At 39.8% G+C, this 25,875-nt stretch overlaps 1 protein-coding gene across 1 annotated transcript in view; it reads right to left on the bottom strand.

Moving 5' to 3' along the window:
* Positions 1 to 20,670, bottom strand: part of BARD1 (BRCA1 associated RING domain 1) — a 76,985-nt gene extending 56,315 nt beyond the window's left edge. The window contains exons 1-3 of the mRNA XM_067740695.1: positions 20,404 to 20,670; positions 8,793 to 8,849; positions 5,318 to 5,466 (exon numbers count right to left, since the gene is read on the bottom strand). Of these exons, the coding sequence (XP_067596796.1) occupies positions 5,318 to 5,466; positions 8,793 to 8,849; positions 20,404 to 20,546 (349 nt within the window). The 5' untranslated portion in view covers positions 20,547 to 20,670. The remainder of the gene's footprint in view (positions 1 to 5,317; positions 5,467 to 8,792; positions 8,850 to 20,403) is intronic.
* Positions 20,671 to 25,875: the final 5,205 nt, after the last annotated feature.

Below are 25,875 nucleotides of genomic sequence, written 5' to 3'. Positions count from 1 at the left end.
AGCACTGCACTGACAAGTCAGTAAATGATAAACCCAGCTGGAAGGAGGAGTGGGTATCCGAATAAGAGCAGACCCTCTGACACCCTTTTACATCCGAACTGAACATCACCTGCTCAGAAAAGTGCTGTTAGGACAGGATCTTGGAAATAAAAACAAACAGAATGAGGATCCATTCACACAGACTTTATGTCTAAATTCAACAAGGTCTTTTCTCTGCAGTGACAAGTAGATTTCAAAACCAAGTCCTTTCCGACATAATCTTGAGACTAGAGAAAAGGTCAAAATGAAATGTTATCAAGATTACTTTTTAAGGAAGACTCAGCATTACAAAGTCTTAAAGGTTAATCCTCTGGTAGCCTGTAAAAACTCGTACTTGAGTTTTTAAAATTTATTATTAAACATAGCTGATGACATTTTCAATTAAAAACAATGTCAAATTCTGAAGTCCTCAACACTTATAAAACTTCCAAAATGTAGAATTAGGCATTTTAAAGGAAATTGAGGCTTGTAGGTAGTAACAACACACTCAATCAACTAAAACATCTAAATCTAAAAAGACAACAAAACTTCAAACTCAGGAGCACATACTTCCTAACTTATAAAGGAGTAAATGCAGAGAGCATATATTTATGTAGTTTACATTGTACACAATAATCTCACTAGTCATCCAGTAATAAATTTACTTAAGAAGATTTTGATTATGCATCTTGTCCTAACTAAGCAAGAACCAGTACAGCAAGCATGATTTTAAGTTCTGGATTTTACACAGTATAACTAAGTTAAGACTGTAAAAAGCAAAATCACCACCACTGCTGGCATAAATCATACTACTAACAGCTACAACAGTTTTTACGGGTGAATGCTTCTAAGCATGATAAATTATCATACTCATTTCATGAAGAAAAATATTGGTCCTTCCTCTACATAGTAAATTTCCTAATGATGACATTTTTAAAACAATTCTATTCTCTGAATTTAAATATTTCTGAGTACACCACAAAATATCGAGGAACAGACAACACACATGTTGCTAAGGAGCTGCTTAGCCAAGTGTTTTTCTTAAAATTTAGTAATAAACTAAAGAAAAGGGAGGCAATTAGAAAATGTGATTTAGCTATCATTAATCTACATCAAAGGATTATAATGATGTACACTGTGTGCCTTTCAAATTATTCTCTATTATAGGTTTCACAGCAGAAGTTGAGAAAACTCTGACAAACTAGCCCCTTATTAAAAATCAAAGGAAAGTACTTTGCTACCATCTGTGCAACATTAACACCTTCACTAAAGAATGATTATTTTGTAAGTTAAGAAGTAGTCAGTTCTATTTAAAACAAAACAACAGCGACACAGCTATTCAAATGCTCATCTTCATCTATTATAAAAAAGTCATAGCATATATGAAACACTATGTAATTTGCTACAGAAAGACCAGGATCTCTCCCAAACCAGAAAACAGAAGGGAAAGTTGGGATCCTATGAAAGCATAATCAAAGCATTTTTTTTAATGTCACCAACACCAACATATGCTTCACAAAACCTAACCAGCACCTGCAAGGTCTGATTTAATATGATAGGGGGCAAGAGAAAATAAAAACTTTTAAATTTAACGCCACTGGTAGAAAGCAGACTACATTTTAAAGAATAAGGTAAAATTATCCATAAATGGTTGTCAGAAAAATTTATGACAGACAACCTCTTCTCTTTAAAGTACACTGAACCAAGAAAAATTTCTTCAAGTATTTAGAAGTTCATTTGAGAAAGTATTACTGTAAATCAAGCTTCTTTATCTCCAGTACACTATATACTATGTCCACCATTTAACAAGTTCTTCCTAATTACCCATCTTAATTATAGTAATTATATATTTTATAGTAAATGAAAGTAACAAGGTTCATTTGGAAGATGAATTGTGAACTACAGGTTTAAAAAAATAAATACAGAAAATGTGGGAGATGTCCAACCATTCCGCTTAATTCATCATCTTCAACACTTGACTATTTAACAGAACCATATGATTTTGGAGCTAGAACTCAGGAATCACTTAATCTAATACCTTTATTTTATAATGATATCATTTTCCAATTTCCTCATTATAAAGAGGATCAACCATTATTCGTCCCCAGCTATTAGCTCCCTCTACGCATTCACCTAGTTTGCCTTATACTTTAGTTTTAGAAGTACTTGCTAGATAATAAACTAACATAAAGGTATATATACATGAAATATATTGAACAGATAAACTATAAGGAACCAAGGAATATACCAAAAGAAAACACCTCAAATGCCCTTCAAGGCTAAATTTGTTTTGGGGGACCTTAGGAGGAAAAGTTGATAACAATGCAACTTACAATAAGTAGAAAACACTTTGTACCATGGAAATTACAGATCCAGATAGAAAAGTATATGTTTATACTCTAGACTTATTTCATCTTCTCTAAATGTACCAAAGGAGGATGTCACCATTATAAAATGGATTATTGAAATCAAAACCTAAGAGTTTGTTTTAAAAATTGTTTTAATTAAGTCTAGTCTCTAGGATATGAATTAGTCTTAACGCTGCCAATTTTTCTCCAACACAATTCAACAAGTAAAACAAACGCCCACACGTATAACAAAAGCACCGTGTTAAATGATAAAACAATAAGCAAGAAACTGACAGCATGACCACCCTGCTTAACCTAGGCCCTCAATTTCCTCACCTACAGAATAAAGATCCTAAAATTCTGATTATAGGTTAGGCAATCAGTGAAATTTCAATTCATCTTAAAATAAGTAAACTATTAAAGCCAGCACAGCTAAAGTCTAGTAATGACTAAATGTAATTATTATTCATTATAATAAGGAAAATGAACACAAAATGGCCTTTGGAAAGTGAATCACCATAATTCTCTCCCCAAACTCCACCTCTCCTCTGAGATGAGAAAGACAGCATTCCAAAAGGCCTCAGGTCCCACACAAAAACTTGTTCTCAACTCAGCAATTTTCCTAAATATCTTTTTTAATGATGAAATCTTAAGGCATTTCATATTCCATGGTCCACAAAATATGAAAACCATACTGATAATTCAAACATCACTAACTACAGTAAAATTTCTTGAGGAGTCATCTAATTCTTTGCACCACATGGTACGCAGTACCCCGGCATGCGATAACTGACTACAATCAACCCACTGAAGGTTATTCTGCTCCCCCATTATCACCATTAAAAATGTCACATTACTTGTTTATGGGTTAAACTATGTCCCTCCCAAAATTCATATATTGAAGTCCTAATCCCATTACCTCAGAACATAACCTTATCTGGAAACAGGGTCATTGCAGATATAATTGGTAAAGATGAGGAAAGTGGGGCTCTATGCAATATGAATGGTGTCCCTATAAAAAAGGGAAATTTGACACAAACATGCATACATGCATACCATGTGAACATGAAGACCACCTTCTACAAGCCAAGGAGAGGCCTGGAACACACACCTCCCTCACAGACCTCAAAGTAACCAAACTCACCTAGCCCTTCATTTAGAACTTTCGCCTTCAGAACTGTGAGACAATAAATGTCTGTTGATAAGCTACCCAGTCTGTGGTACTTGCTTACAGCAGCCCTAGCAAGCTAATATATTACTCTACAGCAACTGAAGAAGAATGAAACATCAATGACAGCCACAGACAAAATATAGATAGCACCCAAATTTCAATGCATGGCCAACATTCCTAACGGACCACACATCTTAAAGAATCTGAGGAAAGCCACTTTCACATAGACATGAACCTTTTTCATATTGTACACTTAATTCAAGAGACTTGCTAATTCACCCCGGCCCCAAGCCCCAACACTGCTAAAAATGCACGGACTTTTTTTTTTTTTTTGCGGTACGCGGGCCTCTCACTGTTGTGGCCTCTCCTGTTGCGGAGCACAGGCTCCGGATGCGCAAGCTCAGTGGCCATGGCTCACGGGCCCAGCCGCTCCGCGGCATGTGGGATCTTCCCAGACCGGGGCACGAACCCGTGTCCCCTGCATCAGCAGGCGGACTCTCAACCACTGTGCCAACAGGGAAGCCCTAAAAATGCATGGACTCTTAATTAACAACTCCTGTTTTAATCAATGGTAAGGGGCTGGGGGGAGGGGTAACAGATCATACACTAATCTGTTTTAAACAGAAAATAAAACACTGTCAGCACTGGCTTTGATAAAGAAGGAAAACATTACAGATGAACTAATAAAACTTTTCTTCACTGTGCTCTTAAAGAGGTTTACTACATATTATTTTTTAAAGTACTTTTTAAAACATGTGCATATATAATTACATCTGAAAATCAGTAAAACTTTATCACCATAGCACATTTTGTCATGAAAGGATGGAGTCTAATACAAAAATCAGAAAACTAGACGAAGAAAACTTTTCTTAGGTAAACTGCGATTTAAATTCTTCTCAGAAATATGGACCTGGTCAATACGACTCAAAGTAGTTGCCTTATTTCTTTATTTTGCCCAATCAACTTCACCTTTAGTAGCTGACAATAACACATCATGTTGGAAAACTAAGATCAAAAGTTTTCAAAACAGAAATTCAACCATTTTATATGAGCTTTATCAATCATTCATGGCATCCTGCCAGTCAAGAAAAGGTTCTCCCATAAACACAAGCTAAAATGATGGTATCTGGCCAATAAAAAGACAATTTCAATCTGATTATGAAGATTCAAAAACACTTTACTTGCTTTCCACAGCTAATTAGCTCTCAGCGGAAAGCACAATGGGAAAATATATAGTTAATACACAGAGTGTAAGAACAATTTGAAAAACATTAACCTCCATTTAAATAGAAAAGAAAATGGATATTAGAGTTTTGCTCTTTCAAAACTGTGCAAAATTAATCTAACTAATTTGTAGAAAAGTGATACCCAAAAGGTTGTGTTCTATCTTGTGAAATAATAGTTAACTGAGTTTAAGGACAAAATCACTACTCCATATATATTATACAGAAATTATTATAACTGTAAAAAGCAGGTAGTATAGGTGGTGAAAAAGTCTCTGGACTGACAATCAGAAGAAACGGGCTCTATTTCTCCTGCTCCTGGTACTAACTGCATGTGTGACTTCAGGCAAGATCATTTAACCTCTCTGGACCCTGGTTTCTCATCTATAAAATAAGGGAGTCAGACCTAATTACCTCTAAGGTATCTGTCACCTCTCAAAATGATTCCTAACACTATAAATCTTAACATCTGAAATATGTCATTCATATTTTACATACTATGAAATCAATATGAATTTATCAGTTATTTAACTAAGAGAGACAGTGAAATTTCTCACCTGAAAAATCAGTGTCATGTAGCAAATTTCGAAGCTTACTACAAAGCTGGATCATGCTGTCCAATTGTCTATTTATCTTCACATCTTGTATCCAGGCTGGGGTGTAACACACTGGACATGCGGTTCCAATGCAGTCACTTACACAATTACTTAAAAAGGATCAAAAAATATATAGATATCAATACATTCAGCAGGATCTGAATTAAAAAAAATGAAGTTTGAACTGAAGTAAATGAAGCAGAGGCTGTTCTAATAAACAATGGTCAATTATAAAATATTAGGTAAAACAGTGTTTTTGAAAGGGTATGACACTGACACACACACACCACATCTAAATCTAAAGTTGCTTATGTAATTTGCTATGTAGACACTACACTTGGCCAGACAATAGTCTGCATACTTTTTCCCTGCAAATAAATCTATAGTTTCTAAAGAGTGAGAGTACAGAGGGAGATATAAAAAAATATTTAGTACCTAATGCATGTAAGCCATGCATCTCAACCTTTCCTACTCTAAAGCTAACACTGTGCTTCATGGAGATACCTAAAATTACTGCAAAGAAATGGGGAAAGGTGTTTTTTCTTTTATTTTTGTACAAGTGTCTAAAGGCTTTAGTTTTTGAGAAAAGATGTTTGGTTCTTTCAGGTACTTTTATAACCTGTAAACTCAATTAAATTACCTCGGGTTATATGTCCAAGAGTTACAGTCTCATAGTTAGAAAGGTTTTTCCTAACTTTGGGGGTTACAAACCCTTTGTGACTCTGACAAAGATGTGCACGAGCGTTTGTTCACAATCCCCCCTGAAGCCTATCTGTGAATCCTGAAATAAGAAAGCTCTAAATCCACACCTCCCTTAGCTTCACCAGATGGGCTCTAGCAGGACTGGGTAATATAATAGTCGTAAAAGCCACACCTCCTCCAAACACTACATCCCTTTTCATGTAACCCTCTCGTTTGTAGGGCCAGAGGATTCTTACAATGGAGCCCCCTTCAAAATACGTAACCTGTCTTCTACTCAGCAAAATAAAGAAATCTGCAAAAATGTAAAAGCAGTGCCACTCTTCTATTTTTTCTTTAGTTTGCAAAATAGTTATTTCTCCTTAAAAAGTGTTATTTATGTTATTATGTAATGGGTTTTTTATTGTTGTTTTTAAATGAATTAGTATTTTTTAAATGTCTCAGTTTTATATGGGAAACCCTAATTCTTGGCATCATATAATAAAAATGAACCAAACTACACTGAATCAATTCTTTCCTCTGTTCACATACAGATGACCATTTTCTCTTTTAAGATGTTCTCATGCCTCCCTTAATCTTTCTTTGGCCATTTGAAGTCACAGACCCCTTTAGAATCCAATTAAATGTATGGAACACACACACATACACAAGCTTTACATACAATTTCAAGTTTGTTATGCTCCAGATTTGTCACTAATCTATTATATACAGTGAGTACAACCCCTGAAACAAATCTGCTTGCTTCAGAGTGGAGACAGGGAGCGGCCAAAATTTTATACAGGAATAATGGGAGGCCTCTTGGAGGAGGTAATATCTGAGCTGAAATGGAACTGATGAAAAGCTAGCCTCACAAAAATCTGGCAGAAGTACATTCTAGATGGAAGAAATAATAAGTGCAAAAGTCCTGGGGCAGGAGTGAGTCTGATGTGTTTAATACACTAAAAGGAGAAGGTGGCTGAACAGTGTAAGCCAGAGGGATGTGCGGTCCGAGAGGCAGGCAAGGACTGGGCCCTGCACAGGGTCTCGTGGGCCTCAGAGCAGAGTCTGGATTTCATTCTAATTGTAATAGGAAGTCACTGAAGGACTTTAAGAGCCGTAATGATACAAACGTGATTTACATTTTCAAAAGATCTCCTGTGAGATCACCCACAAGAACGTAGAAAATGGGGAAGCGAACCAGCTATGAACTAGTCTGAGGAGAAATAATTTGATGGTGGCTTGGACCAAAGTATAAACAGTAGTAAATATAGAGAAAAGTGGGAAAGTTCAAGATTTAGGGCACATTTTGAGGTGAAACTGACAGAACTTAATGACGTGGGATAAGGAAGTAAAATAGCAATCAGGTATGACTACTGGTTTTCGCTTTGAGCAACTTTGATACCATTTATTCCAGTGGCACCAGTTACTGCTATGAAGATTACCGAGGCAGGAACAGAGTAAAGGGGAGGACGATCAACAGATCTGCTCTGAACATATCAAGTCTGAAATCCCATTTCGTCATCCAGATGGAGACGTCAGGTAGGCAATAGATACTATTTCCTACCCCATCCTCCTGCTGGATATGCCCTATGTAACAGACCTATGTTTCTAGAAACAAAATTGGGACCCCAAGCATAGGTGCCCTCCACACACCCCCAGCCCACTGAAGTCATACAGTAAATTACTTCCACATGTGCTTAAACTTCATATTGCAGTCTGTGCATGCCGGATAATCACAGTCATAACTTGAAATAATTAAAAGATTGATTCAAAGGAGGATATATTAACCCTGTCTCAGACAATTAAACTATGACATTCACTCCTTTAATTGATTCCTACTGAGTAAGAAATAAGATGAAATGAAAACCTAATATACTAACCTCTCAGCCAGGGCTTTAATGGGTATAATTTTATAATAACTGTTATGGCTTAAATTGTGTCCCAGCAAAAGATGCTGAAGTCTTAAACCCGAAGACCTGTGAATGTGATCTTATTTGGAAATAGGGTCTTTGTAAATGATCAAGTTAAGATGAGACCATCAGGGTGAGTACCCTAATCCAATATAATGGGTATTTTATAAAAAGAGGAAATTTGGACACAAAGACAAACACGCACACAAGGGAGACTGCCATGTGGACATGAAGGCTAAGATGAGAGTGATGTATCTATATAAGCCAAGGAAAATGTCAGAATCCAAAGATTCTCCACCAGAAGGTAGGAGAGAGGCATGGCACAGATTTTCCCTCATCGCCCTCAGAAGGAACCAACCTACCTGACACCTCGCTGTCACACTTCTAGCCTCCAGAACTGTGAGACAATAATTTCTGTTGCTCTAAGCCACCCAGTTTTTGGTACTTTGTTATGGCAGCCCTAGGAAACTAATCCAGTAACGATAAGAACTAAAGTTTCACAATTTGCAAAGTCTGGATTCAAAACTAACTGGAAAAATAAGAGAGACATATTTGAATTATACAACAGATATTAATTTTTCCCCAAAACTTAGCAAAGTCACTTACTAAGCTTTGTAACTGTCAACAAGTCATCCTCTTTGAGCTTTTAGTTTCTGATTTGTAAATTAAGACAGTTGAAAGGACCAAAATGAGATAATGTACAGTAAGTCACTGCAATCTATGAGAGTTACACAACATAAGGTAATACTAGTATGAACATGATTGCATGACTATTACCTAGTAAAAAACATAGTTACACTAAATGTGTGTGTATGTGTGTATAGCTATCATAAACCATAATTACTTACCTACAGAAGATGTGCTCACATCCTCCTAAACACACAGGGTCCCTCAGAATATTAGTGCTGTTTGAAGAAAGAAAAATAATCAAGACTTAGGTCGTTGTTAGATAAACATTTTTTACTCAACATTTCACAAGTCCAAGGCCCAACACTACCATATTTCTTTCTCAAAACAGAAGATATTAAGGGTGTATTCATTTGAAAGGTTGCTACTCCCTGATTAAATATTGTCTCATCACACACCTGCTGAATTCAAATAGCAACTACCAAACTCAGTACAAATTATAACACTTTTTATAATGCATATACTGTGAAATCATAGAAAGAAGCAACTTTGTTCAGTGTCTCTGAACCTCTTACAGGCAAAACCAACCACTGGCTGCTTCTTTCAACTAATGATTCAAAGTGTAGACCATAAATCTCAAAATCAGACCCACAAGTAGAATGACTATGTAGTGTATTGTCCAAATGAGAACACTTCTGAGAGCGAAGGGGATAACTAGATAGAACAGCAGGACTGCCACAGAAAAATAGGACATCTGGTCACTTTGACCGTAAGAATTTATGGTTTCCCATTAAAAAAAAAAAAAAAAAAATTGGTTTCCGGTTGTTGTCAAGTACCCACCAATTTTCTACAGATGTCTTATCAAAAATGCAGCCATTCTTTCATTTTACAGGAAGTTGTTTGTTTTCTTTAAAGCAACTGCAAATGGGAATCATTAGGCTGGCTGTCTGCAGACAAGTAAGTATTCCCAACGTTTCCATCAAAAAACACCTGCTAAGTTTGATAATCCTAAGAAGGTAATGCTACTTAACTAATAAACACATATCAAGTCATTATATTCAGAGGGCGTAATGAGGCACGAGCAAACAGGAGAAGTAAAGCTTTTAAAGAACGAACATCTTTTGTGCTTGGTTTATTATACTAACCCTAGGACCTGTAGGTATTTACACCATTATTATCCAATTACCTCTGTACACATACCATATATCAATAAAACGTTTTCCACACTTCTTGAAAGATCAAAAGTATCACACTGCACATTTTAATAGATATGAACATTAAAGTGAAATTGAGCTTTCAGAAAGAGTGCTAAAAACAGAGCACACCCACAATGTTATACTCAAGATATCGAAAATGGGGCTCACTGACATTATAAAACCCATCACTTTCTAAAAACCCAGAATATCTGATTTTTCTGTCATACTACATAGAACACGGTGATAAAAATATGACTTGTGATGTGCCAGCCACTTCTGTGATTCTGGCAGTTCAGATGACCCTTACTACAATGCGTATGCTGGTCCTGTAATTTTTGTTCATTACTTGACCTACCAAACCTAACCCCTGATCTCGAATCAAGTGTGCTGCATTCTACTGCCTCTAAGATCCCAAAAGTGGTGTGATCTCACTCCCTCCTATCATAATATCCCGCTTCTCTTTTATCCCATCACCCTGACCAAACCTCCATATTCAGGTTGTTTTCCACATGGAAAGACTTCCATTCAGTATTAGCTCCTTGGATTCCCTACCAGCCCAGGCCACAGAGCTAACTTGTTCTGGGCCATCTTCACCACCACCCTAATTCTACTAACCTCTTAGACACTCAAGGATGCCAATCTATTGATACAATGCTAGACAGGCTCCCCAGTCCACTCCCCCGCCTGCTCTCAGGCTCTGAATAACCATTACAAAAAGACAGGAAGATATACAAACTTGTCTCTATAAACTCATTTGGTAGTTTCCTCACCTTTGTATCTCTACCAAAGTGATGTAGTAGACGTTCCGTGGGTAAACAAATGAATAGACGGCTATACAAAACAATCCCCAGGCTCTAAATCCCATTAACCTTACTGAAGGCAAGCAGTGTGAGCTTTTCACCACCAGACTCATTCCTACCTCTCCACCCATAATCTTACCCCTCCCTCCAGGCTCAGAGGAAAAGAACTCCTTCAGTCATTCTTCCTTCGTAAAACGTGCTGCTCTACTGTCCTTAGATCCCTTAACTTCTCTGCTTTCTAACAGTCTGTTCTCATCACTACAGTCACCTTTCATCTTCCATCTGTATCTAAACATGCAAACGTAATCTCTCCTGCAAACTAAAACAAACAAAAAACACTTTAGACCAGCAGTCCCCAACCTTTTTGGCATCAGGGACTGGTTTCATGGAAGACAATTTTTCCATGGACGGGGGGCGGGGTGGGCACGGCAGGACAGAATCAGGCAGTAATGCCAGGGATGGTTCAGGTGGTAACGCAGGCGATGGGGAGCGAGGCAGATGAAGACTTGCTCCTGCTGTGCGGCCTGGCTCCTAACAGGCCACGGACCGGGGCTTGGGGACCCCAGCGTTATACCGTGCCCCCCACTGTACCGTCTGCCCCAACTCCTCCCTTTCTTGCTGATGTAAGTTCTGGTAAGTCCTCTGTAGGTGCTCTGTACCAGCTAACTCCATCTCCTTTCCTTCCTAGCTTTAATTCCCACCACTCTGCTCAAACTGCTGACCAAAGCATCTTTTGGTCCTCTCTCCCTGACCCTCTGTGAAATAACATCGACCTCACCTTCTTTCCTAAAACCTTCCCTTCCACTGAGTTTTAATTTCCTTATAGCACATTTATGTGCTGATTTCAGCTCGTCCTTAGCTGCTTCTTTTCCCATCTCTCCATGTAGGTTTACCCCCAGGATGCAGTCCACAGCCTTCTGGCTTTCTCTGCCAATACCTGACTCAGTGCCTTGATTCTATTTCTAAACTTAAATTTCCATCCTAAGATGACTCTGTACCCCTTGATCTATAGTTCTTACCCTTCACCCTAGCAACAAGATGCTACAGTGCAAGTAGCAATGAATCTAGTACTACAAATAACTGATCAACTGTACTAATTATTCTAATTAGTGACCTAGAAAATACTTTTTATTGCTGTTAATAGATGAGAAAAGACACTGGGAGAGTGAATGAAAAGTACGTGCACACATGTGCTGGGAGAAGGAGCAGAGAGAGGAGTGTTATAGCCAAAGCTGGGAGACGGTAGTGCCAAGTTCAAAAGAATTTTAATGGAAGAGCTCAAAGAATAGATACACTGCACAGGGGGTGGCACAAATCTTTGTCAAAGCGAGACTTTCTGAAAATGTCTAGAGCTTAGCTGAGAAGACACTCTGGAATAAAAGAATTCTTATTACAACCAGACAGTATCTATCAAAATTTTAAATGTACCAAACTTTAACTCAACTATCCTACTACAAGGAATTTATTCTTCAGATAATCTCAGATGCTTGAAAAATTGAAATTTCAAAACACTAAAGATATCTATCTAAACAAAATACCAAAAGCTTCCAGGAACTAAGAAATAATAAAATGTCAGATACATATGTGTGTGTGTGTGTGTGTGTGTGTGTGTGTGTGTGTATATATATATATATATTTTTTTTTTTAAGGATTCAGAATAGTGTAAGACATCTCACGGGTGACAAGGAAAAAACATTTGGCCTTCACAGTAATGAATGAAAATTATTTTGTACTTTGAATTCTATATCCAGTCATCTTCCATAGTAGAAAGTTGATCATTGGTAATAAAAAAAAAACAACTCACCCTTTCAGAGTAGGAAGTTAACAAAAAATGTCTAAAATGGAAAAAAAAAAATCTAGAACTAGCAATAGAAACACATTTCGTAATCTGGAAATTAAAGAATAAAAAGAGATGAAAGAGGTTGTATCTGGAGTATAGAACTCAAGGGTGATAAGGGATGAGGCAAAATAATGTTTTCATTATAATATTTGTCCTATTGACTTTGTCAACTGTGTTCACGTATAATTCTAATAAAAAATTTTTAATGTAAAGGTACATGGACAAGGATATTCACTCCAGCATAAGTCTTGTGTTTATTACAGCACAAGACTGGAAATGATCTAAATTTCTACCAAGGAAATGGTTAAATAAATCATGATACATCTACCTGATGACCGGTACCCTCTCATCTGAGGCACAAACATAGAGAACCTCTTAAAGGATACACAAGAAACTGATCAGAGTGGGTTCTTGAAGAAGATTCAGACATACCTGTCATTCATTTAACAAATATTTAATAACCGTATACCATGTTATTTTAATTCTTTGGCATATACATGTATTACTTTCAATTTTTAAAAACTTAAAAAGTTCTTCACAGTCTGGTTACTCCAAAGCCAGGCAATCTTTGTTCTCACTGCTCCTCAACAAAAACTGCTCTTATCAGGCCAGTCAGTGTCTGTAACATTTATCAAACACCTTATGACCAATTCCAAGTCTAGTACTGCTCAGACTGTCCCCAGCCTACAATATACTTCCTCCTCCCACAAAACTATTCAAGCCGAACACATTTTCCAAATACCATCCAAGATGATACAATAAAAATGACACTAAACAAAGAAGCACAATTTCTTGGAATTTAGTTTCCATGCCATCACTCGTGCAGAATCTGTACCCTGCAGCAGACACATATAAAGGACACAAAATTGACTGCATTACAGTCTTTCCTAAGGGGCTTACAATCTAGCTGGGTAGTTTTATAAGCCAAGTTAACATACGACTTAAGTACAAAATGCTCTAAAGTTCCAGAGATGGCATCAAGCTGGGGCTCCGGAAATCAATGTTGAAAACTAAGTATTTTGTATTTTATCTGCCTGATTCTTTCTTTTCTTCTTCTTCTTTTTTTTTTAAGTCTCCAAATAGATTGTAGTCCTACAGACAAGAGATCCTGACTTTCAATTCTTCAGAGCTCCCCAACACACCATTACCTACCTAGCATGGTGCTATGCGAACAGCAGGATTTCAATAAATCCTTAGTGAACGAACTAAGTGGAAGACTACATACAAAATGCATTTATATTAACAATTCTATTTTATCCTTACCCTATTTTTTGTTTGATATACATATATATTAGAAGGAAAAAAAATCCAGAAGAATAACAAAAGACATTTGCATGGTAACAGGACTTCTGTACCTTGAAAATTCAGCTACTTTATTTTTTTCCATCTGCAGTCATACTTCTGTTACTTTATATGTAGTTCATTTGGAAAGACCGGTACAGTCAGAGGATTATAACTTAGGGAAGAACTAAATAGGGAAAACAAACTTTTTTTTTTCTTTTTAAAGGTCCTATTGAGAGAAAATTTTCTTTGCAAAGAAGAAAAGGAAAGTAAATTCAGTTGAGATTACAATACAGAGGGAGACCTATTTCTTAACTGAATGACTCCCTAAGCTTCCATGAGATATCAACTGCTATTTAATATTAGGCAAGATAGCTACTACAACGCTCTTGCGTTTTAGAAAATTCCCATGCTATTTTTAGGTGTGGACCAACACATTTAACACCAAAATGCAGAGGCTCCCCAAGCCAATTAAACAATTGGCTTTATTTTTCTTGAGGAGAATAAATAAAATTGTTAACAAGTCAGGGATATGGATAATGACATGAAAGCATCTTATTTTGTATAGTTATTCTGTATGCCATATTAAAGTAAATCATATGAGAAAAACAGTAACTCATGTCTAATTGTTCAGTGTCAATAAATACTGAATAAATCAATGAGTCAAATATCCCCAAAATCAAAGGGGTAATAGAATTCTATCTATTAATGACTATAATAGAATCTACTATTAGGAGACAGATAAGCCACAGAGAATATCATGTATACCCAGCTCAAACAGTTTAGGTTATTTTGTCTTCTATATTCCCTTTCCTCCAAAGCAAAACAGTAGCTAAGTAATTGCTGATATTCCTGTCCTTAAAGCATCACTTCCTCCACCCGATGTTCAAATATTGAGTTTCCAGGCTCAGATATAGGCATTCACCTTTACACCCTCTTCCCAGCCCACTTCCAGAAGTATGCCTTCAATTGCCACATATACGTAGATAACTTTCAAATTTGCCCTCCACCCTGAAAACTGTCCTCTGGGCCCCCAGACCTGCATAACAGTAACTTCACTTGTAATTCCATCTCCTCTGCTATGGAGGACAGTACTAAAGGGTGCTCAATGTGTCTGTCTGGTAAGTCTCCCTGGCAGTCCCAAGCCCTATATAACACCAGGCATGTGTAGCCTGTAACAGGACTGTGCAGGTCGTGGTTCTAGCTCTAAATCCCAGGGGGAAAGATCTGCACCTTCTACAACTCCCCTGAAACTTTAGTCACTGTTTACTACCAGGAACCTGTGGAGGATTCTTGGCAATTCAAATGAATTAACCAGGTCCTCTGGTATTTCCACCTGCAATGTGACCCTAACTTAACCTAAATTTTCATGTCTTAATTTAACAAACACTAAGAAACTATGTGTCCAGCACTGTGACTGCAAATGTGAACCTGTCTTTATGAAATGTGCAGTATAACTGAAGGAGACAGGTGTCAATCAAAGAATAAAAATACCACAAAAGTAAATGAATCCCATAATTTGGAGGGACATATGATACGTGAACACTAATGATTTGTGCCCTTTTCTATGTGTATGTCAAACTTCACTAAAAAGTTTTGTTTTTTGGGTTTTTTTTTTGCGGTACGCGGGCCTCTCACTGCCGTGGCCCCTTCCGTTGCGGAGCACAGGCTCCGGATGCGCAGGCTCAGCGGCCATGGCTCACCGGCCCAGCCGCTCCGCGGCACGTGGGATCTTCCCGGACCGGGGCACGAACCGGTGTCCCCTGCATCGGCAGGCGGACTCTCAACCACTGCGCCACCAGGGAAGCCCTAAAACGTTTTAAATAATGTTTTGCATCCAAAAGACACTAATAATTCCAGAGTCTGTGGAATTGGACAGAGCCTGAAAAATCAATTCATCCATTTTCCTCATTTTACATATGAGGACACCGGCGTCCCAGGAAAGTTACACAAATTGCTCTCCTCAGGTAGTAACTATGTGAAACAATGTTAAGCTTCTAATCCCTAGGATCTGACCTTGTCTTTAACACTGCCCACCTGACTCACTCCCCCTCTATTCTACATACTTTTTAGCATATTTTTATTTGCTATAATCCTCTAGCCGGCTCACCTATAAAAATCTCTCCAAGCCCCAATTCAAAAGTCCAGGAATCTTTCCTCCACTGATCCCACCCAAGTACTCTTCTCTGCATCCCCTTGGCCTTCATCCTAATTTACCCTGAACTGTGTGTACACTTCATCCCTTATAACTAAGGATAGCGCCTTAAGGGTAGAAAGCCTCACTGCATCACCACTTACCCAACTTACAGTGCCTCAGGGATTGTTTCCTAACAATGAAGGGAGTAATCATCCCGTCTAAGGATGAATGGCCTATAAGAATGCCTCTCAACATTCCAAACTAATGAAGAAAGACAAAGGCTAATGTTGGAGTCAGGGAGTCTACCCTTTATTTTACAAGCATTCATATAGCACTTAGAACATAACACACACTGCTCTGAGTACCTTACAAATTAACTCATTTAATTCCCCTAACAAACTTAAAAAGTAGAAACTACTACTAACTCATCGGCAGGTCAAGAAAAGGAAGCATACAAAAATGAAATAATTTGTCCAAAATCACTGAGCCAGGATTTGAAGCCAGGGTCCAAAATCCATTCTCTTAACCACTAAACTATGCAGCCTCAAAAGAGAAGAGAAAACAATCTCAATCACCTTTACTAAAACGACAAGAGATAATTTAGAAAAATAAAATCACCTATCTTAAAAATCACAAGACTGTTTTTTGACTTTTTACTAAAAGTTGATTAAAAAATCACTAGAGGGCTTCCCTGGTGGTGCAGTGGTTGAGAGTCCGCCTGCCAATGCAGGGGACACGGGTTCGTGCCCTGGTCCGGGAAGATCCCACATGCCGCGGAGCGGCTGGGCCCGTGAGCCATGGCCGCTGAGCCTGTGCGTCCGGAGCCTGTGCTCCGCAACAGGAGAGGCCACAACAGTGAGAGGCCCGCGTACCGCAAAAAAAAAGAAAAGAAAAAAGAAAAAAATCACTAGAACAACAAGGTCCTATAGTATAGCACAGAGAATATTCAATATCCTGTAATAAACCATAATGGAAAACAATATAAGAAAATGTACATATATGTATAACTGAATCACTTTGCTGTACACCAGAAGCTAACACAACATTGTAAATCAACTACAATTTTAAAAGTCACTAGAGGACTTCCCTAGTGGTGCAGTGGTTAAGAATCCGCCTGCCAATGCAGGGGACACGGGTCTGATCCCTGGTCCAGAAGATTCCACATGCCACGGAGCAAGTAAGCCCGTGCGCCACAACTGCTGAGCCTGCGCGCCTAGAGCCCATGCTCTGCAACAAAAGAGGCCACTGCAATGAGAAGCCCGTGCGCCACAACGAAGAGTAGCCCCCAATCACCACAACTAGAGAAAGCCCACGCGCAGCAAGGAGGACCCAATGCAGCCAAAAATAAATAAATAAATAAAATGAAAATAATAATAAAAAATAAATAAAAGTCACCAGAACTCCGAATTAAAATTGTGGTAGATGCTAAACCCCAGCCCCCACCAAAAAACAGATCAAGAGGTATCTAGTTATTTAAATTCCCAAAACAGTGTCATAAGACACCTGGGCTTTTTCACTACAGCTCCCATTTCCTGCTTCCTTTAGGAACCCATTCTCATGCTTCCTGTCTCATTTTCCCAAATCTTTAAATAGCTTCTATCTGGTTGTGAGGCTTGGACCTAACACATATGTCACATCTGGCCTCTTGAACAATTTCATCAGCTTCACCTTGGAGTCATACTTATGTTAAAGGTGAAGAAAAGATGCTCTGTAATGTAGCCAATCCACCCTCACTCACAAGTAATGCTTGCCGCAAAACAGATCCAATATGCTACACAGGACAGGTGACAGCTGGGAGCACGAGATGGATGACAGCTGCAAGCTGAATGTGAGGGTAATTGGGGTAATCACGAGCCCACTGGGTAAAACTTTGAAGCTCTGTAAAAAGGACAGACACACCGACACACAATTTCAAATAATATGACACTGTTTTGAATGATGGGTAGCAAAAGCAAGAAGCAGGCCATCCTGAGTTGCTCCTTTGGAGTAATGATGTCAGGCAGCTACTAGGCAAAGCACAGGAGGGAAGAATGCGTTGGTTTTTTCCTATGCTTTACTCACTACAGACAGTGCCAAACGTGCAGTGACAGGGAGAGGAACACTAATCATTTCTAAACACTAAACCCCATGTGACATTAAATTTTACACCAAAAAGGATTTTTAACCTTAAGATGTTTTACCTGTTAAAACAGTTTTGCAAACTACTGTCTATGCACCAAATCAAGCCAGTAGCCTGTTTATGTAAAGCCCTTGAGGTAAGAATTATTTTTTTATGTTTTTAAGGGTTGTAAAAAAAAAAAAACAAGAACAGACACTGTTTGTGACAGCAAAGCCTAAAATATATACTATATGACCCTTAACAGAGAAAGTTTGCAGAGCCCTATGTTAAAATATGCACCAAAAGAAACAGCTGAGATTTAGTTAATCCATCAGTGGTCCGTATATTAATTTTTTTTTTTTTTTTAAATCACTGGAGGGGATTCCCTGGCAGGCCAATAGTTAGGACTCCTCGCATTCACTGCCAAGGGCCCGGATTCAATCCCTGGTTGGGGGACTAAGATCCCACAAGCCGCATGGCGAGCTGCGGACCAAAAAAGAGAAAAATGTTTTTTCATGAATAAACAAATCACTGGAGTTCAGTATCATTAACCATCCACGATGGGTTGTATTAAAAGTCTGGACCTAGTTACTGATGTCTACTTTCAGTCTTTTGGCTCCTACTGTCTGCTCACTTCAGTTAGAAACTGGAAAAATACTGGTAGGGGATAAAAGTGAAACTGGCTTTATTAGATTTCAGGACAACCTATAGATTATTCCTCTTTTATTCCTCTTTTGTCTCCCCCAAACCATTCAGCAAGCAGACTGTATTTTTGTATTTTCATAAAACACCTGCTGTTAATCACTTATTCTATAACAATCACCACATTCACCACTTTACATGTATAATTTCATTTAGTTTCTTCCCTCCCATAGAATGTTAGCTTCATAAGGGTTGGGGTTTCTGTCTGCTTTGCTTACTAATGAATCTCCAATGCCTAGAGTAGTCTGGCACTTGGTAGGTGTTCAATAATATATTTTTTTATTATTAATGAATCCTCACAGGAGGATGAGCTGAGCACCATCGTCACTCAGATAAGGAAACTGAGGCACAGAGATGTTGAATGACTGGGGCCATTCAGCAGTATCAAAGCTGGAACCTGACCCCAGCAGTCTGACTCTACGGTCCAAGTGAGGCATCACGCTGCCGCCCTAGTGCCTTCCGTACAGAAATGTGCCATCTGAATGTCTAACTTTCGTTGACTTATGAAGGTGTGACTACAATTGCTTATAGCAACCAGCAGAGCCAGTTTTAAATTTTTTAGTCTCTGATGGATGACCCTTGTGCTATGGGAAAACACACACAACATCAGAATGTCTTCATGTACAAAAGTGCCACTTTTCTAAGGAGGGTAATGATGTCATTTTGTCACAAGGTTTGAAGATTTTGTAAAACAAAATATAAGTGCGAAACTCTGACAGTTACGTCCTTTCCATTTTTAAAGAAAGAGTTGCTATGTTACTTATGCTTTACGTACAACAAAGTTCTGCAAGTTGGACATCAGAGGGGGGAAAAAAAAATCAAAACAAAGTCCCAAAAAAGAAATAGGGTAGAACAGCTACAAGCAGAGAGAAAACCTGCCAGAGTGATACGGATGCAGAAATACTGAGCTGTGCACACAGCAGGCGCTCAATAAACGCTTTTGGAAGAAATGAAAAGTGAGATAAGCCCTTCTTGGGTTTTATAAACCTTCTTTATTTCTATACTAGGAGGAGCTACAGGAAAAGAAGAAGCAAGGAGTACCAGTCAAGAAAGTGATGTCTTCAGATGGAATGAAAACTTTGAACTTAAAGGATTCCCATGGTGTAACAGCATGAAGGAAAATAAGCAAAAATAATAAACAGCATCTCTTAAGAGCTGGAACCCCAAACCATACAGTCTTTGATCAAACCAAGGAAATGTGATATTGAAAGAGAAATTGGCGATGTCCATCACCCCGCCATCTTCAATCTACCCCTCAAAAAAGTCCCCAAAACTCTCCTCCCTCCCCAAACAAGGCTGCGACGGAGAAAAGGTCAACGGGGCCAGCTCAGCAAACGGTGACAGCTGCTTCTAATTTAGTGGGCCTCTTCAAACGTAACAGCCCTCGGCCTAAGGTTCTGGTATTACCCTGGTCACAAGAATCACGGGCCCGGTAAACAGTGCAGATGCCTCAGCACTACAGATTCAAACTCTGGAGGCGGGAACAGGGATCCGCATCTTTAGCCACGCCTCTAGACTCTCAGGCCCGCTAAAGTTTGAAAACTACCATCTTAGTTGGGTTTGGTGCAAGAAAGGCTAGAAAGCCGCCCAGAAAGGGTTGAATGGGGGCCCGGAGTGGGGATAAATAACACCAGATCCCTGGTACTAACTCTGCTCGGCGGCCCAACTGCTGGGGGGAGGTGGGGAGACGGGAATGAACGGAGGAAACCGGAGGTTTGAAAAGACGCCTGCCCCCCGCCGAGGCCCTCCCGGCAGCCCCCTCGAGGGTCGGTCTTTACCAACGCGAGCAGCGCAGCAGCTTCTCCAGCCGGTAGAGCGCGGCGCGGCTGTGGGCCCAGGCGCCGCGACCAGCCGGCTCCATGGCGGGCGCAGGATGAGGCTCGTTCCCGGAGCGGACCCTCGGCTGCCTGTTCCCCTGCATCGCCCCGCCCTCGCGGAGAAGCCTCCTGGGAGAGCGGGAGGCTGGGCGAACTCGGGCAACCACCCAGACAGCGCAAGCCTGCGACCTGACAGCCGGCCCCCTGCCCCAGCTGCTCCCACTTCTGTGCCTGCGGGACGCCTAGGGCACCAGGCGCGCGGGGTGGGCGGGGCATGGCCAAAACGCGCCAAAAGTCCCGGCGCGCGGGACGGGGGGCAGGGCCTCGGCGAGGGGCGGGGCGCGGCCTTGGTAGGACACCTGCTGTCGTTGGGAAAGGGGGCGGGGCCACAGGCTGCCCTGAGGCGTAAAGGCAAGAAAGTGAGCAAGTCCTTGCTTTCCCATAGTGAGGATTCTAGGGACCCTCAGCCGAATTTAATCAATGGAAAGTCACAAACCGAGAAACTTTTTAGTTGAGCATGGTCTGTGCTGTTTCGACTACTGCTGAGCTTGGAAACGCTTTGCTTGTAACATTGACACTCTTTTAATTCCTAAGAAGGTAACTTTCTTTTCTCTCCCCACCCCCACCCCCGGCTTTTCACTGATGGCCATATATACAGATACACCTACTACGCACCCCTTCACCCTCCCCATCCAGTCCGCTGCCAAACCCTTGCATCTTTTTCCCCTTACTCTCAAATCTTCCCACTTCTGTCTTCACAACAGGCCCAGTTGTATCATTTTCACCTGGAGTGTTCCCATAGCCTTCTAGCTGATAACCCGGTGTCCACCCAAGTCCCGCTCAGTCTTCAAGCTACACGGCAGCCATCTAAAACATTTCCAAATAAACACGTGGTTAGTAGACGCAGAACGAGTAAAACTAAATAAGGTCTTATAGGGTGTTTTACCTGACCTATGATAACACATGAAATTAACCAAATATATATAAATATATATATTTAACCTCACAGGTAGCCAAGAAGTTAATCCTTGAGTTTTTTAAGCCATTGCTTACCCTTTGCAGAGAAATCAAACTCTAGAGAACTTAAAATGTTAAATGAACTTGGAGAGATGCTATGGTGTATAATAGAGTTAGTTGGAGACCTCAGGAGCAGGGAAGTCCTACTTCTAATCCCACTTCCTCCACTGCATAATTGTGTGATTTAAGTCAAGCCTTAAGTTCTCTGACCATTTGTTTCCTTATCTGCAAAACGGGGATACTAGTATTTATCCTGTAGATTTCTGGGATTACAGTACATGTAAAAGCACCTACATCGTAAGTACTCAAAACTAACGTGGGGCTTCCCTGGTGGCGCAGTGGTTGGGAGCCCGCCTGCCGATGCAGGGGACGCGGGTTCGTGCCCCGGTCCGGGAGGATCCCACATGCCGCGGAGCGGCTGGGCCCGTGAGCCATGGCCGCTGGGCCTGCGCGTCCGGAGCCTGTGCTCCGCAACGGGAGAGGCCACAACAGTGAGAGGCCCGCATACCACAAAAAAAAAAAAAAAAAACTAACGTGAAGATGATCAGTACTGTGAATGCTTTACTTACCACAGCATGACATTGAATATTTTTATCAGATGCTTTTTTTTATTAGGGCATAATTTAACTGTGATCAGAGTAAATGAAAATTTCACATTTTGGTCAAATGCTTTGAGGACCAAACAATTGTTACTGGCCTGTTCCTACAGTGCTATTAAATGAATTATGATGCAGGTGCAATGACTTCTTTCTCCTATGAGTTTCCTCTTCCTTCTACCACTGCTCCATTACCACTCCGCAAACTCACAAAATTCTTGGCAGCTGTTTCATGGTGGCCATAGTACACGTCAAGAGAATAAGCAAGCTTACTCTTCCATCTGCCACTTCCCCTTCCATTTGCTTCCTCCCAGCCCTGCAGTGCTACAGCTCAGGTGACTGATGCTTAGCTTTTAGTGGAGATGGGATATGTGGGGGTTTTTTTTCTGCTTTTATTTATTTATTTTTGTGAGTGTGGTACGCGGGCCTCTCACTGTTGTGGCCTCTCCCGTTGCGGAGCACAGGCTCCGGACGCACAGGATCAGTGGCCATGGCTCACGGGCCCAGCCACTCCGCGGCATGTGGGATCTTCCCGGACCGGGGCACGAACCCGTGTCACCTGCATCGGCTGGCGGACTCTCAACCACTGTGCCACAAGGGAAGCCTGGGATATGTGTTTTTGAACCAACTCTTCCTCTCAGGCCTGGATCCTGAATTTCAAGAGCCAATTCTTTCTCCCATGTCCATTATGTGTGCAGGTGGAAGATGGGTGACCTACCCAGGATGAGGTACACCAACAGTGTGTGAAATCCTGAAATTCTGTTCCCAGAAAAAACTTCCCCAGGCAAATGCAGTCCAGCTATAGGGTCCTGGTAAAGCCTTAGCTTAGGGCATTAACAGTATCCCCTCTCCACTTTAAAAAGGGATAAATGGTATCTTATTTCCCTTTCCGTTTCCCTGCAAGGACCCCCTGAGTCCATCAAGTTTAGGTTTGTTGCTCCATTTCACTCCTAGTCTATCCTCCTCTCCTTCCAGTTAAGCAGTATTCCCCAGAACCTTAGAACCTTCAACCCTTCCAAAATTATTCATCCTACCCCAGTGTAACTCTCCAGTCCCAGGGGAGATTCTGAGGCATACAAATTGGCTTGCTTTAGCCCATTTACCCATTCTCTTTCCATGCCCTGCCCCACATCACTTTGATTACCATCTGTAATTCTACTGTACTCCAAAGGCATCTCCAGCCTGGATCTCTTTCCCAATCTTCAGGCTCAATATAACAGTTCATTGAAAACAGTCTAAATGCTAATTTTTTTCTTCTGTTGTGTTGTGAAGTATTTTACAAGTAGTAAATCTTACTCATATTCACTTCGATAAACATATATAACAAGTAAAATGGGACAAGCGTAACACCCAGACTCTCAGCCCGTGGAATGTGAAGCTATCTCACAAATTCAGCACATACACTAATTCTTCTCTGGCTTTGAATTATGGTGTCATGCAGTGAAATCGACCACCTCAATTCTTTTGAGTGCACTCTCTGACAGATATAAATTTTGTTTGCAAGAACCTCTATGAAACCTAGAGTTACCCCCAGAAAATGCAGTTTGAAAACAATTGATAAAGAACAATTGAATGTGGTAATTGATGGAGTGGAACAAACCTCCACAGCATCTAGGAGTGTGGTGTCTGCTCTCTGCATTTGACTGAGCTAGACTTCCTACGTGAAAATGCCATTAACCTAAGTTAAAGTCATAAGCTCTGTGCCATTTTTTCTGGAATCCAATGTGGCATAATGATTAAGTGCCATAGAGCTCTGGAGTCAAGCAGAACTGGGTTATAAACCGACCCCTGCCATTTCCTAGAATTGAGCCCATGGGCCCATTGTTTAACCTATCTTGGAACTTAGTTTCATCTTTTGTAAATGTCAGATTAATGTGTATCATCTCTCACAGGGTTGCTGTGAGAAAGGAATTACAAACTATGAAACTGTTCTAAACCAGGAATGCAGCACAAGCAATGCAAATCCCTTCACGATGGACTGTCCTGAACTTTAATACATATATTGAAGCTTAAGTCACAGCGCACAACACATTTTCCCATCTTTAGAACTGGTTTTAGCATTGTTGAGTTGCACTAAGCCAGTTATGCTTGCTTTAAAATTCTCTTACGAAAGAGTACATCTTCTGAGCTAGAGGGAGCCACTCAATTCCGCGACTATGGAACAGAGATACTTGCCGTAGCAATTCCTTTGCAAATATGGTGCAATAACTCTGACAGGAAGCTTGAATTTTGCTTAATGACCATAATCTCTCTTAGTATCATCGCAAATGAAGTTATCTACTGAATTCCTAACACCATCCTTGGCATGGTGTTAGGGCCCGTTAACGAAAATCCTTATAGTTTTGTTCAGTTAACTTGGAGATCTGTTATTCATTTTGTTCTTCCTTTAAGAGCAAGGAAACCTCAACAATTAAAAACAGTAATTTTGCCCTGTGTACTATAGACAGCTTATATGAAGCAAACAAAACAGTATGGCCAAAACTAATCAGTACCGACCACCCACAGACGCCACATGACGAATGTGGACCCCTACTTGGGCAGTACAGTTGTACGTACATGTATTGATCAAGTTAGTGGTTACAGTCTCTCTGGATTGCACATTTAGACACAGTCTCAATGTCATGCAGACCTTGGCATTTACTGAAAAATTACCTAAGTCACTAGAAGCATCTAGATATTTTGAAATGGTTTTGAAAGGATGTTAACCCCATTCTTGTGGGCACCTGCCAAATTTCTGTTACAGAATCAGAAGTATGTAGTCTAAGGACATAGATATATTATTATGTCCCTTCAGCAATGGTTTTAAAGGTTTTGATGTCTTCTGTATTTCCTGATCATTTATCAAATTCAGTCTGACACAGATATTTCACTCGTCATTGTTTTTGGTTCAACAGACTTCAGAGTTCAGCTCATTCCACTGCCTTTTATTGCTTGCTGTTTTTAAGGAGAGATCTCAGTAGAAACCCCCTTTTTCTGTACAGTGTAATTACTGAAGCACATAAAGTGGTTATAGCAGGAATTTATCACTTTCAGGTGGAAATATTCGCAGCCAAATAAAAGATAGAGTAGGAACGCCAGAAGCAATTTATAACAGCCTCACTGACATTTTGTGTTGAGAAGCTCTACCACCGAATAAGTATTAAGTCATAAATCTCTGTAAATGTGATTAAAGCCAGCAAGTTATTCTTTGATGGGACACCATAATGAAAGAATGTTGTGATGCAAAGCAGGAAGATTCTGTTGACAAAAATCACCAAAAACAGCTGTATGTAAAATTTACAAACTGCTTGTTTTAAATTCTGTTGAATTCCAGCAGCTGTTTGTTTGCACATAAAATGTTCATTTAGGAAATGAGCATTGACCCTAGTTTGGGTTCCATTGTGTTTCAAAATTTTGTAATCAGTGCAATCAAAATTCATACAATAATTTAAATTTCTTTCCAAGGACATATAAGAGGTAACCAGTATATTTAAGTATGCCTTGGACACATTATACATTCGATAAATAGGGAAATGAGTGAATGACTGTATACCATTGTTCCCGAAAGCAATGGCCAGTTACCAAGTGCATTTCAGCTTTATTTTTTTTTTCCATTCACATATACTGTTTTGGAAATTATGCCTTGTTCATATTAGATTCATTTTGCTAGTATTGATAATAAACCTTAATAGGCCTTTAGAAATACATTTTGGAGTTTAGAATATTGAATTAAAATTTAGTTACTGTTGTAAAGTCACTCTCTGTGACAGAAAGTTTATTAAATCTCTCCTCAGTATTTTTACATTGCCTTCATTTAGTTGCTTTTCTCGCTATCTCAAAA

The sequence above is a fragment of the Pseudorca crassidens genome, chromosome 6, assembly GCF_039906515.1.
Source record: "Pseudorca crassidens isolate mPseCra1 chromosome 6, mPseCra1.hap1, whole genome shotgun sequence".
NCBI lineage: Eukaryota > Metazoa > Chordata > Mammalia > Artiodactyla > Delphinidae > Pseudorca > Pseudorca crassidens.
The sequence above is the reverse complement of the archived record's forward strand: the minus strand, read 5'-3'. Positions and strand labels throughout refer to the sequence as shown.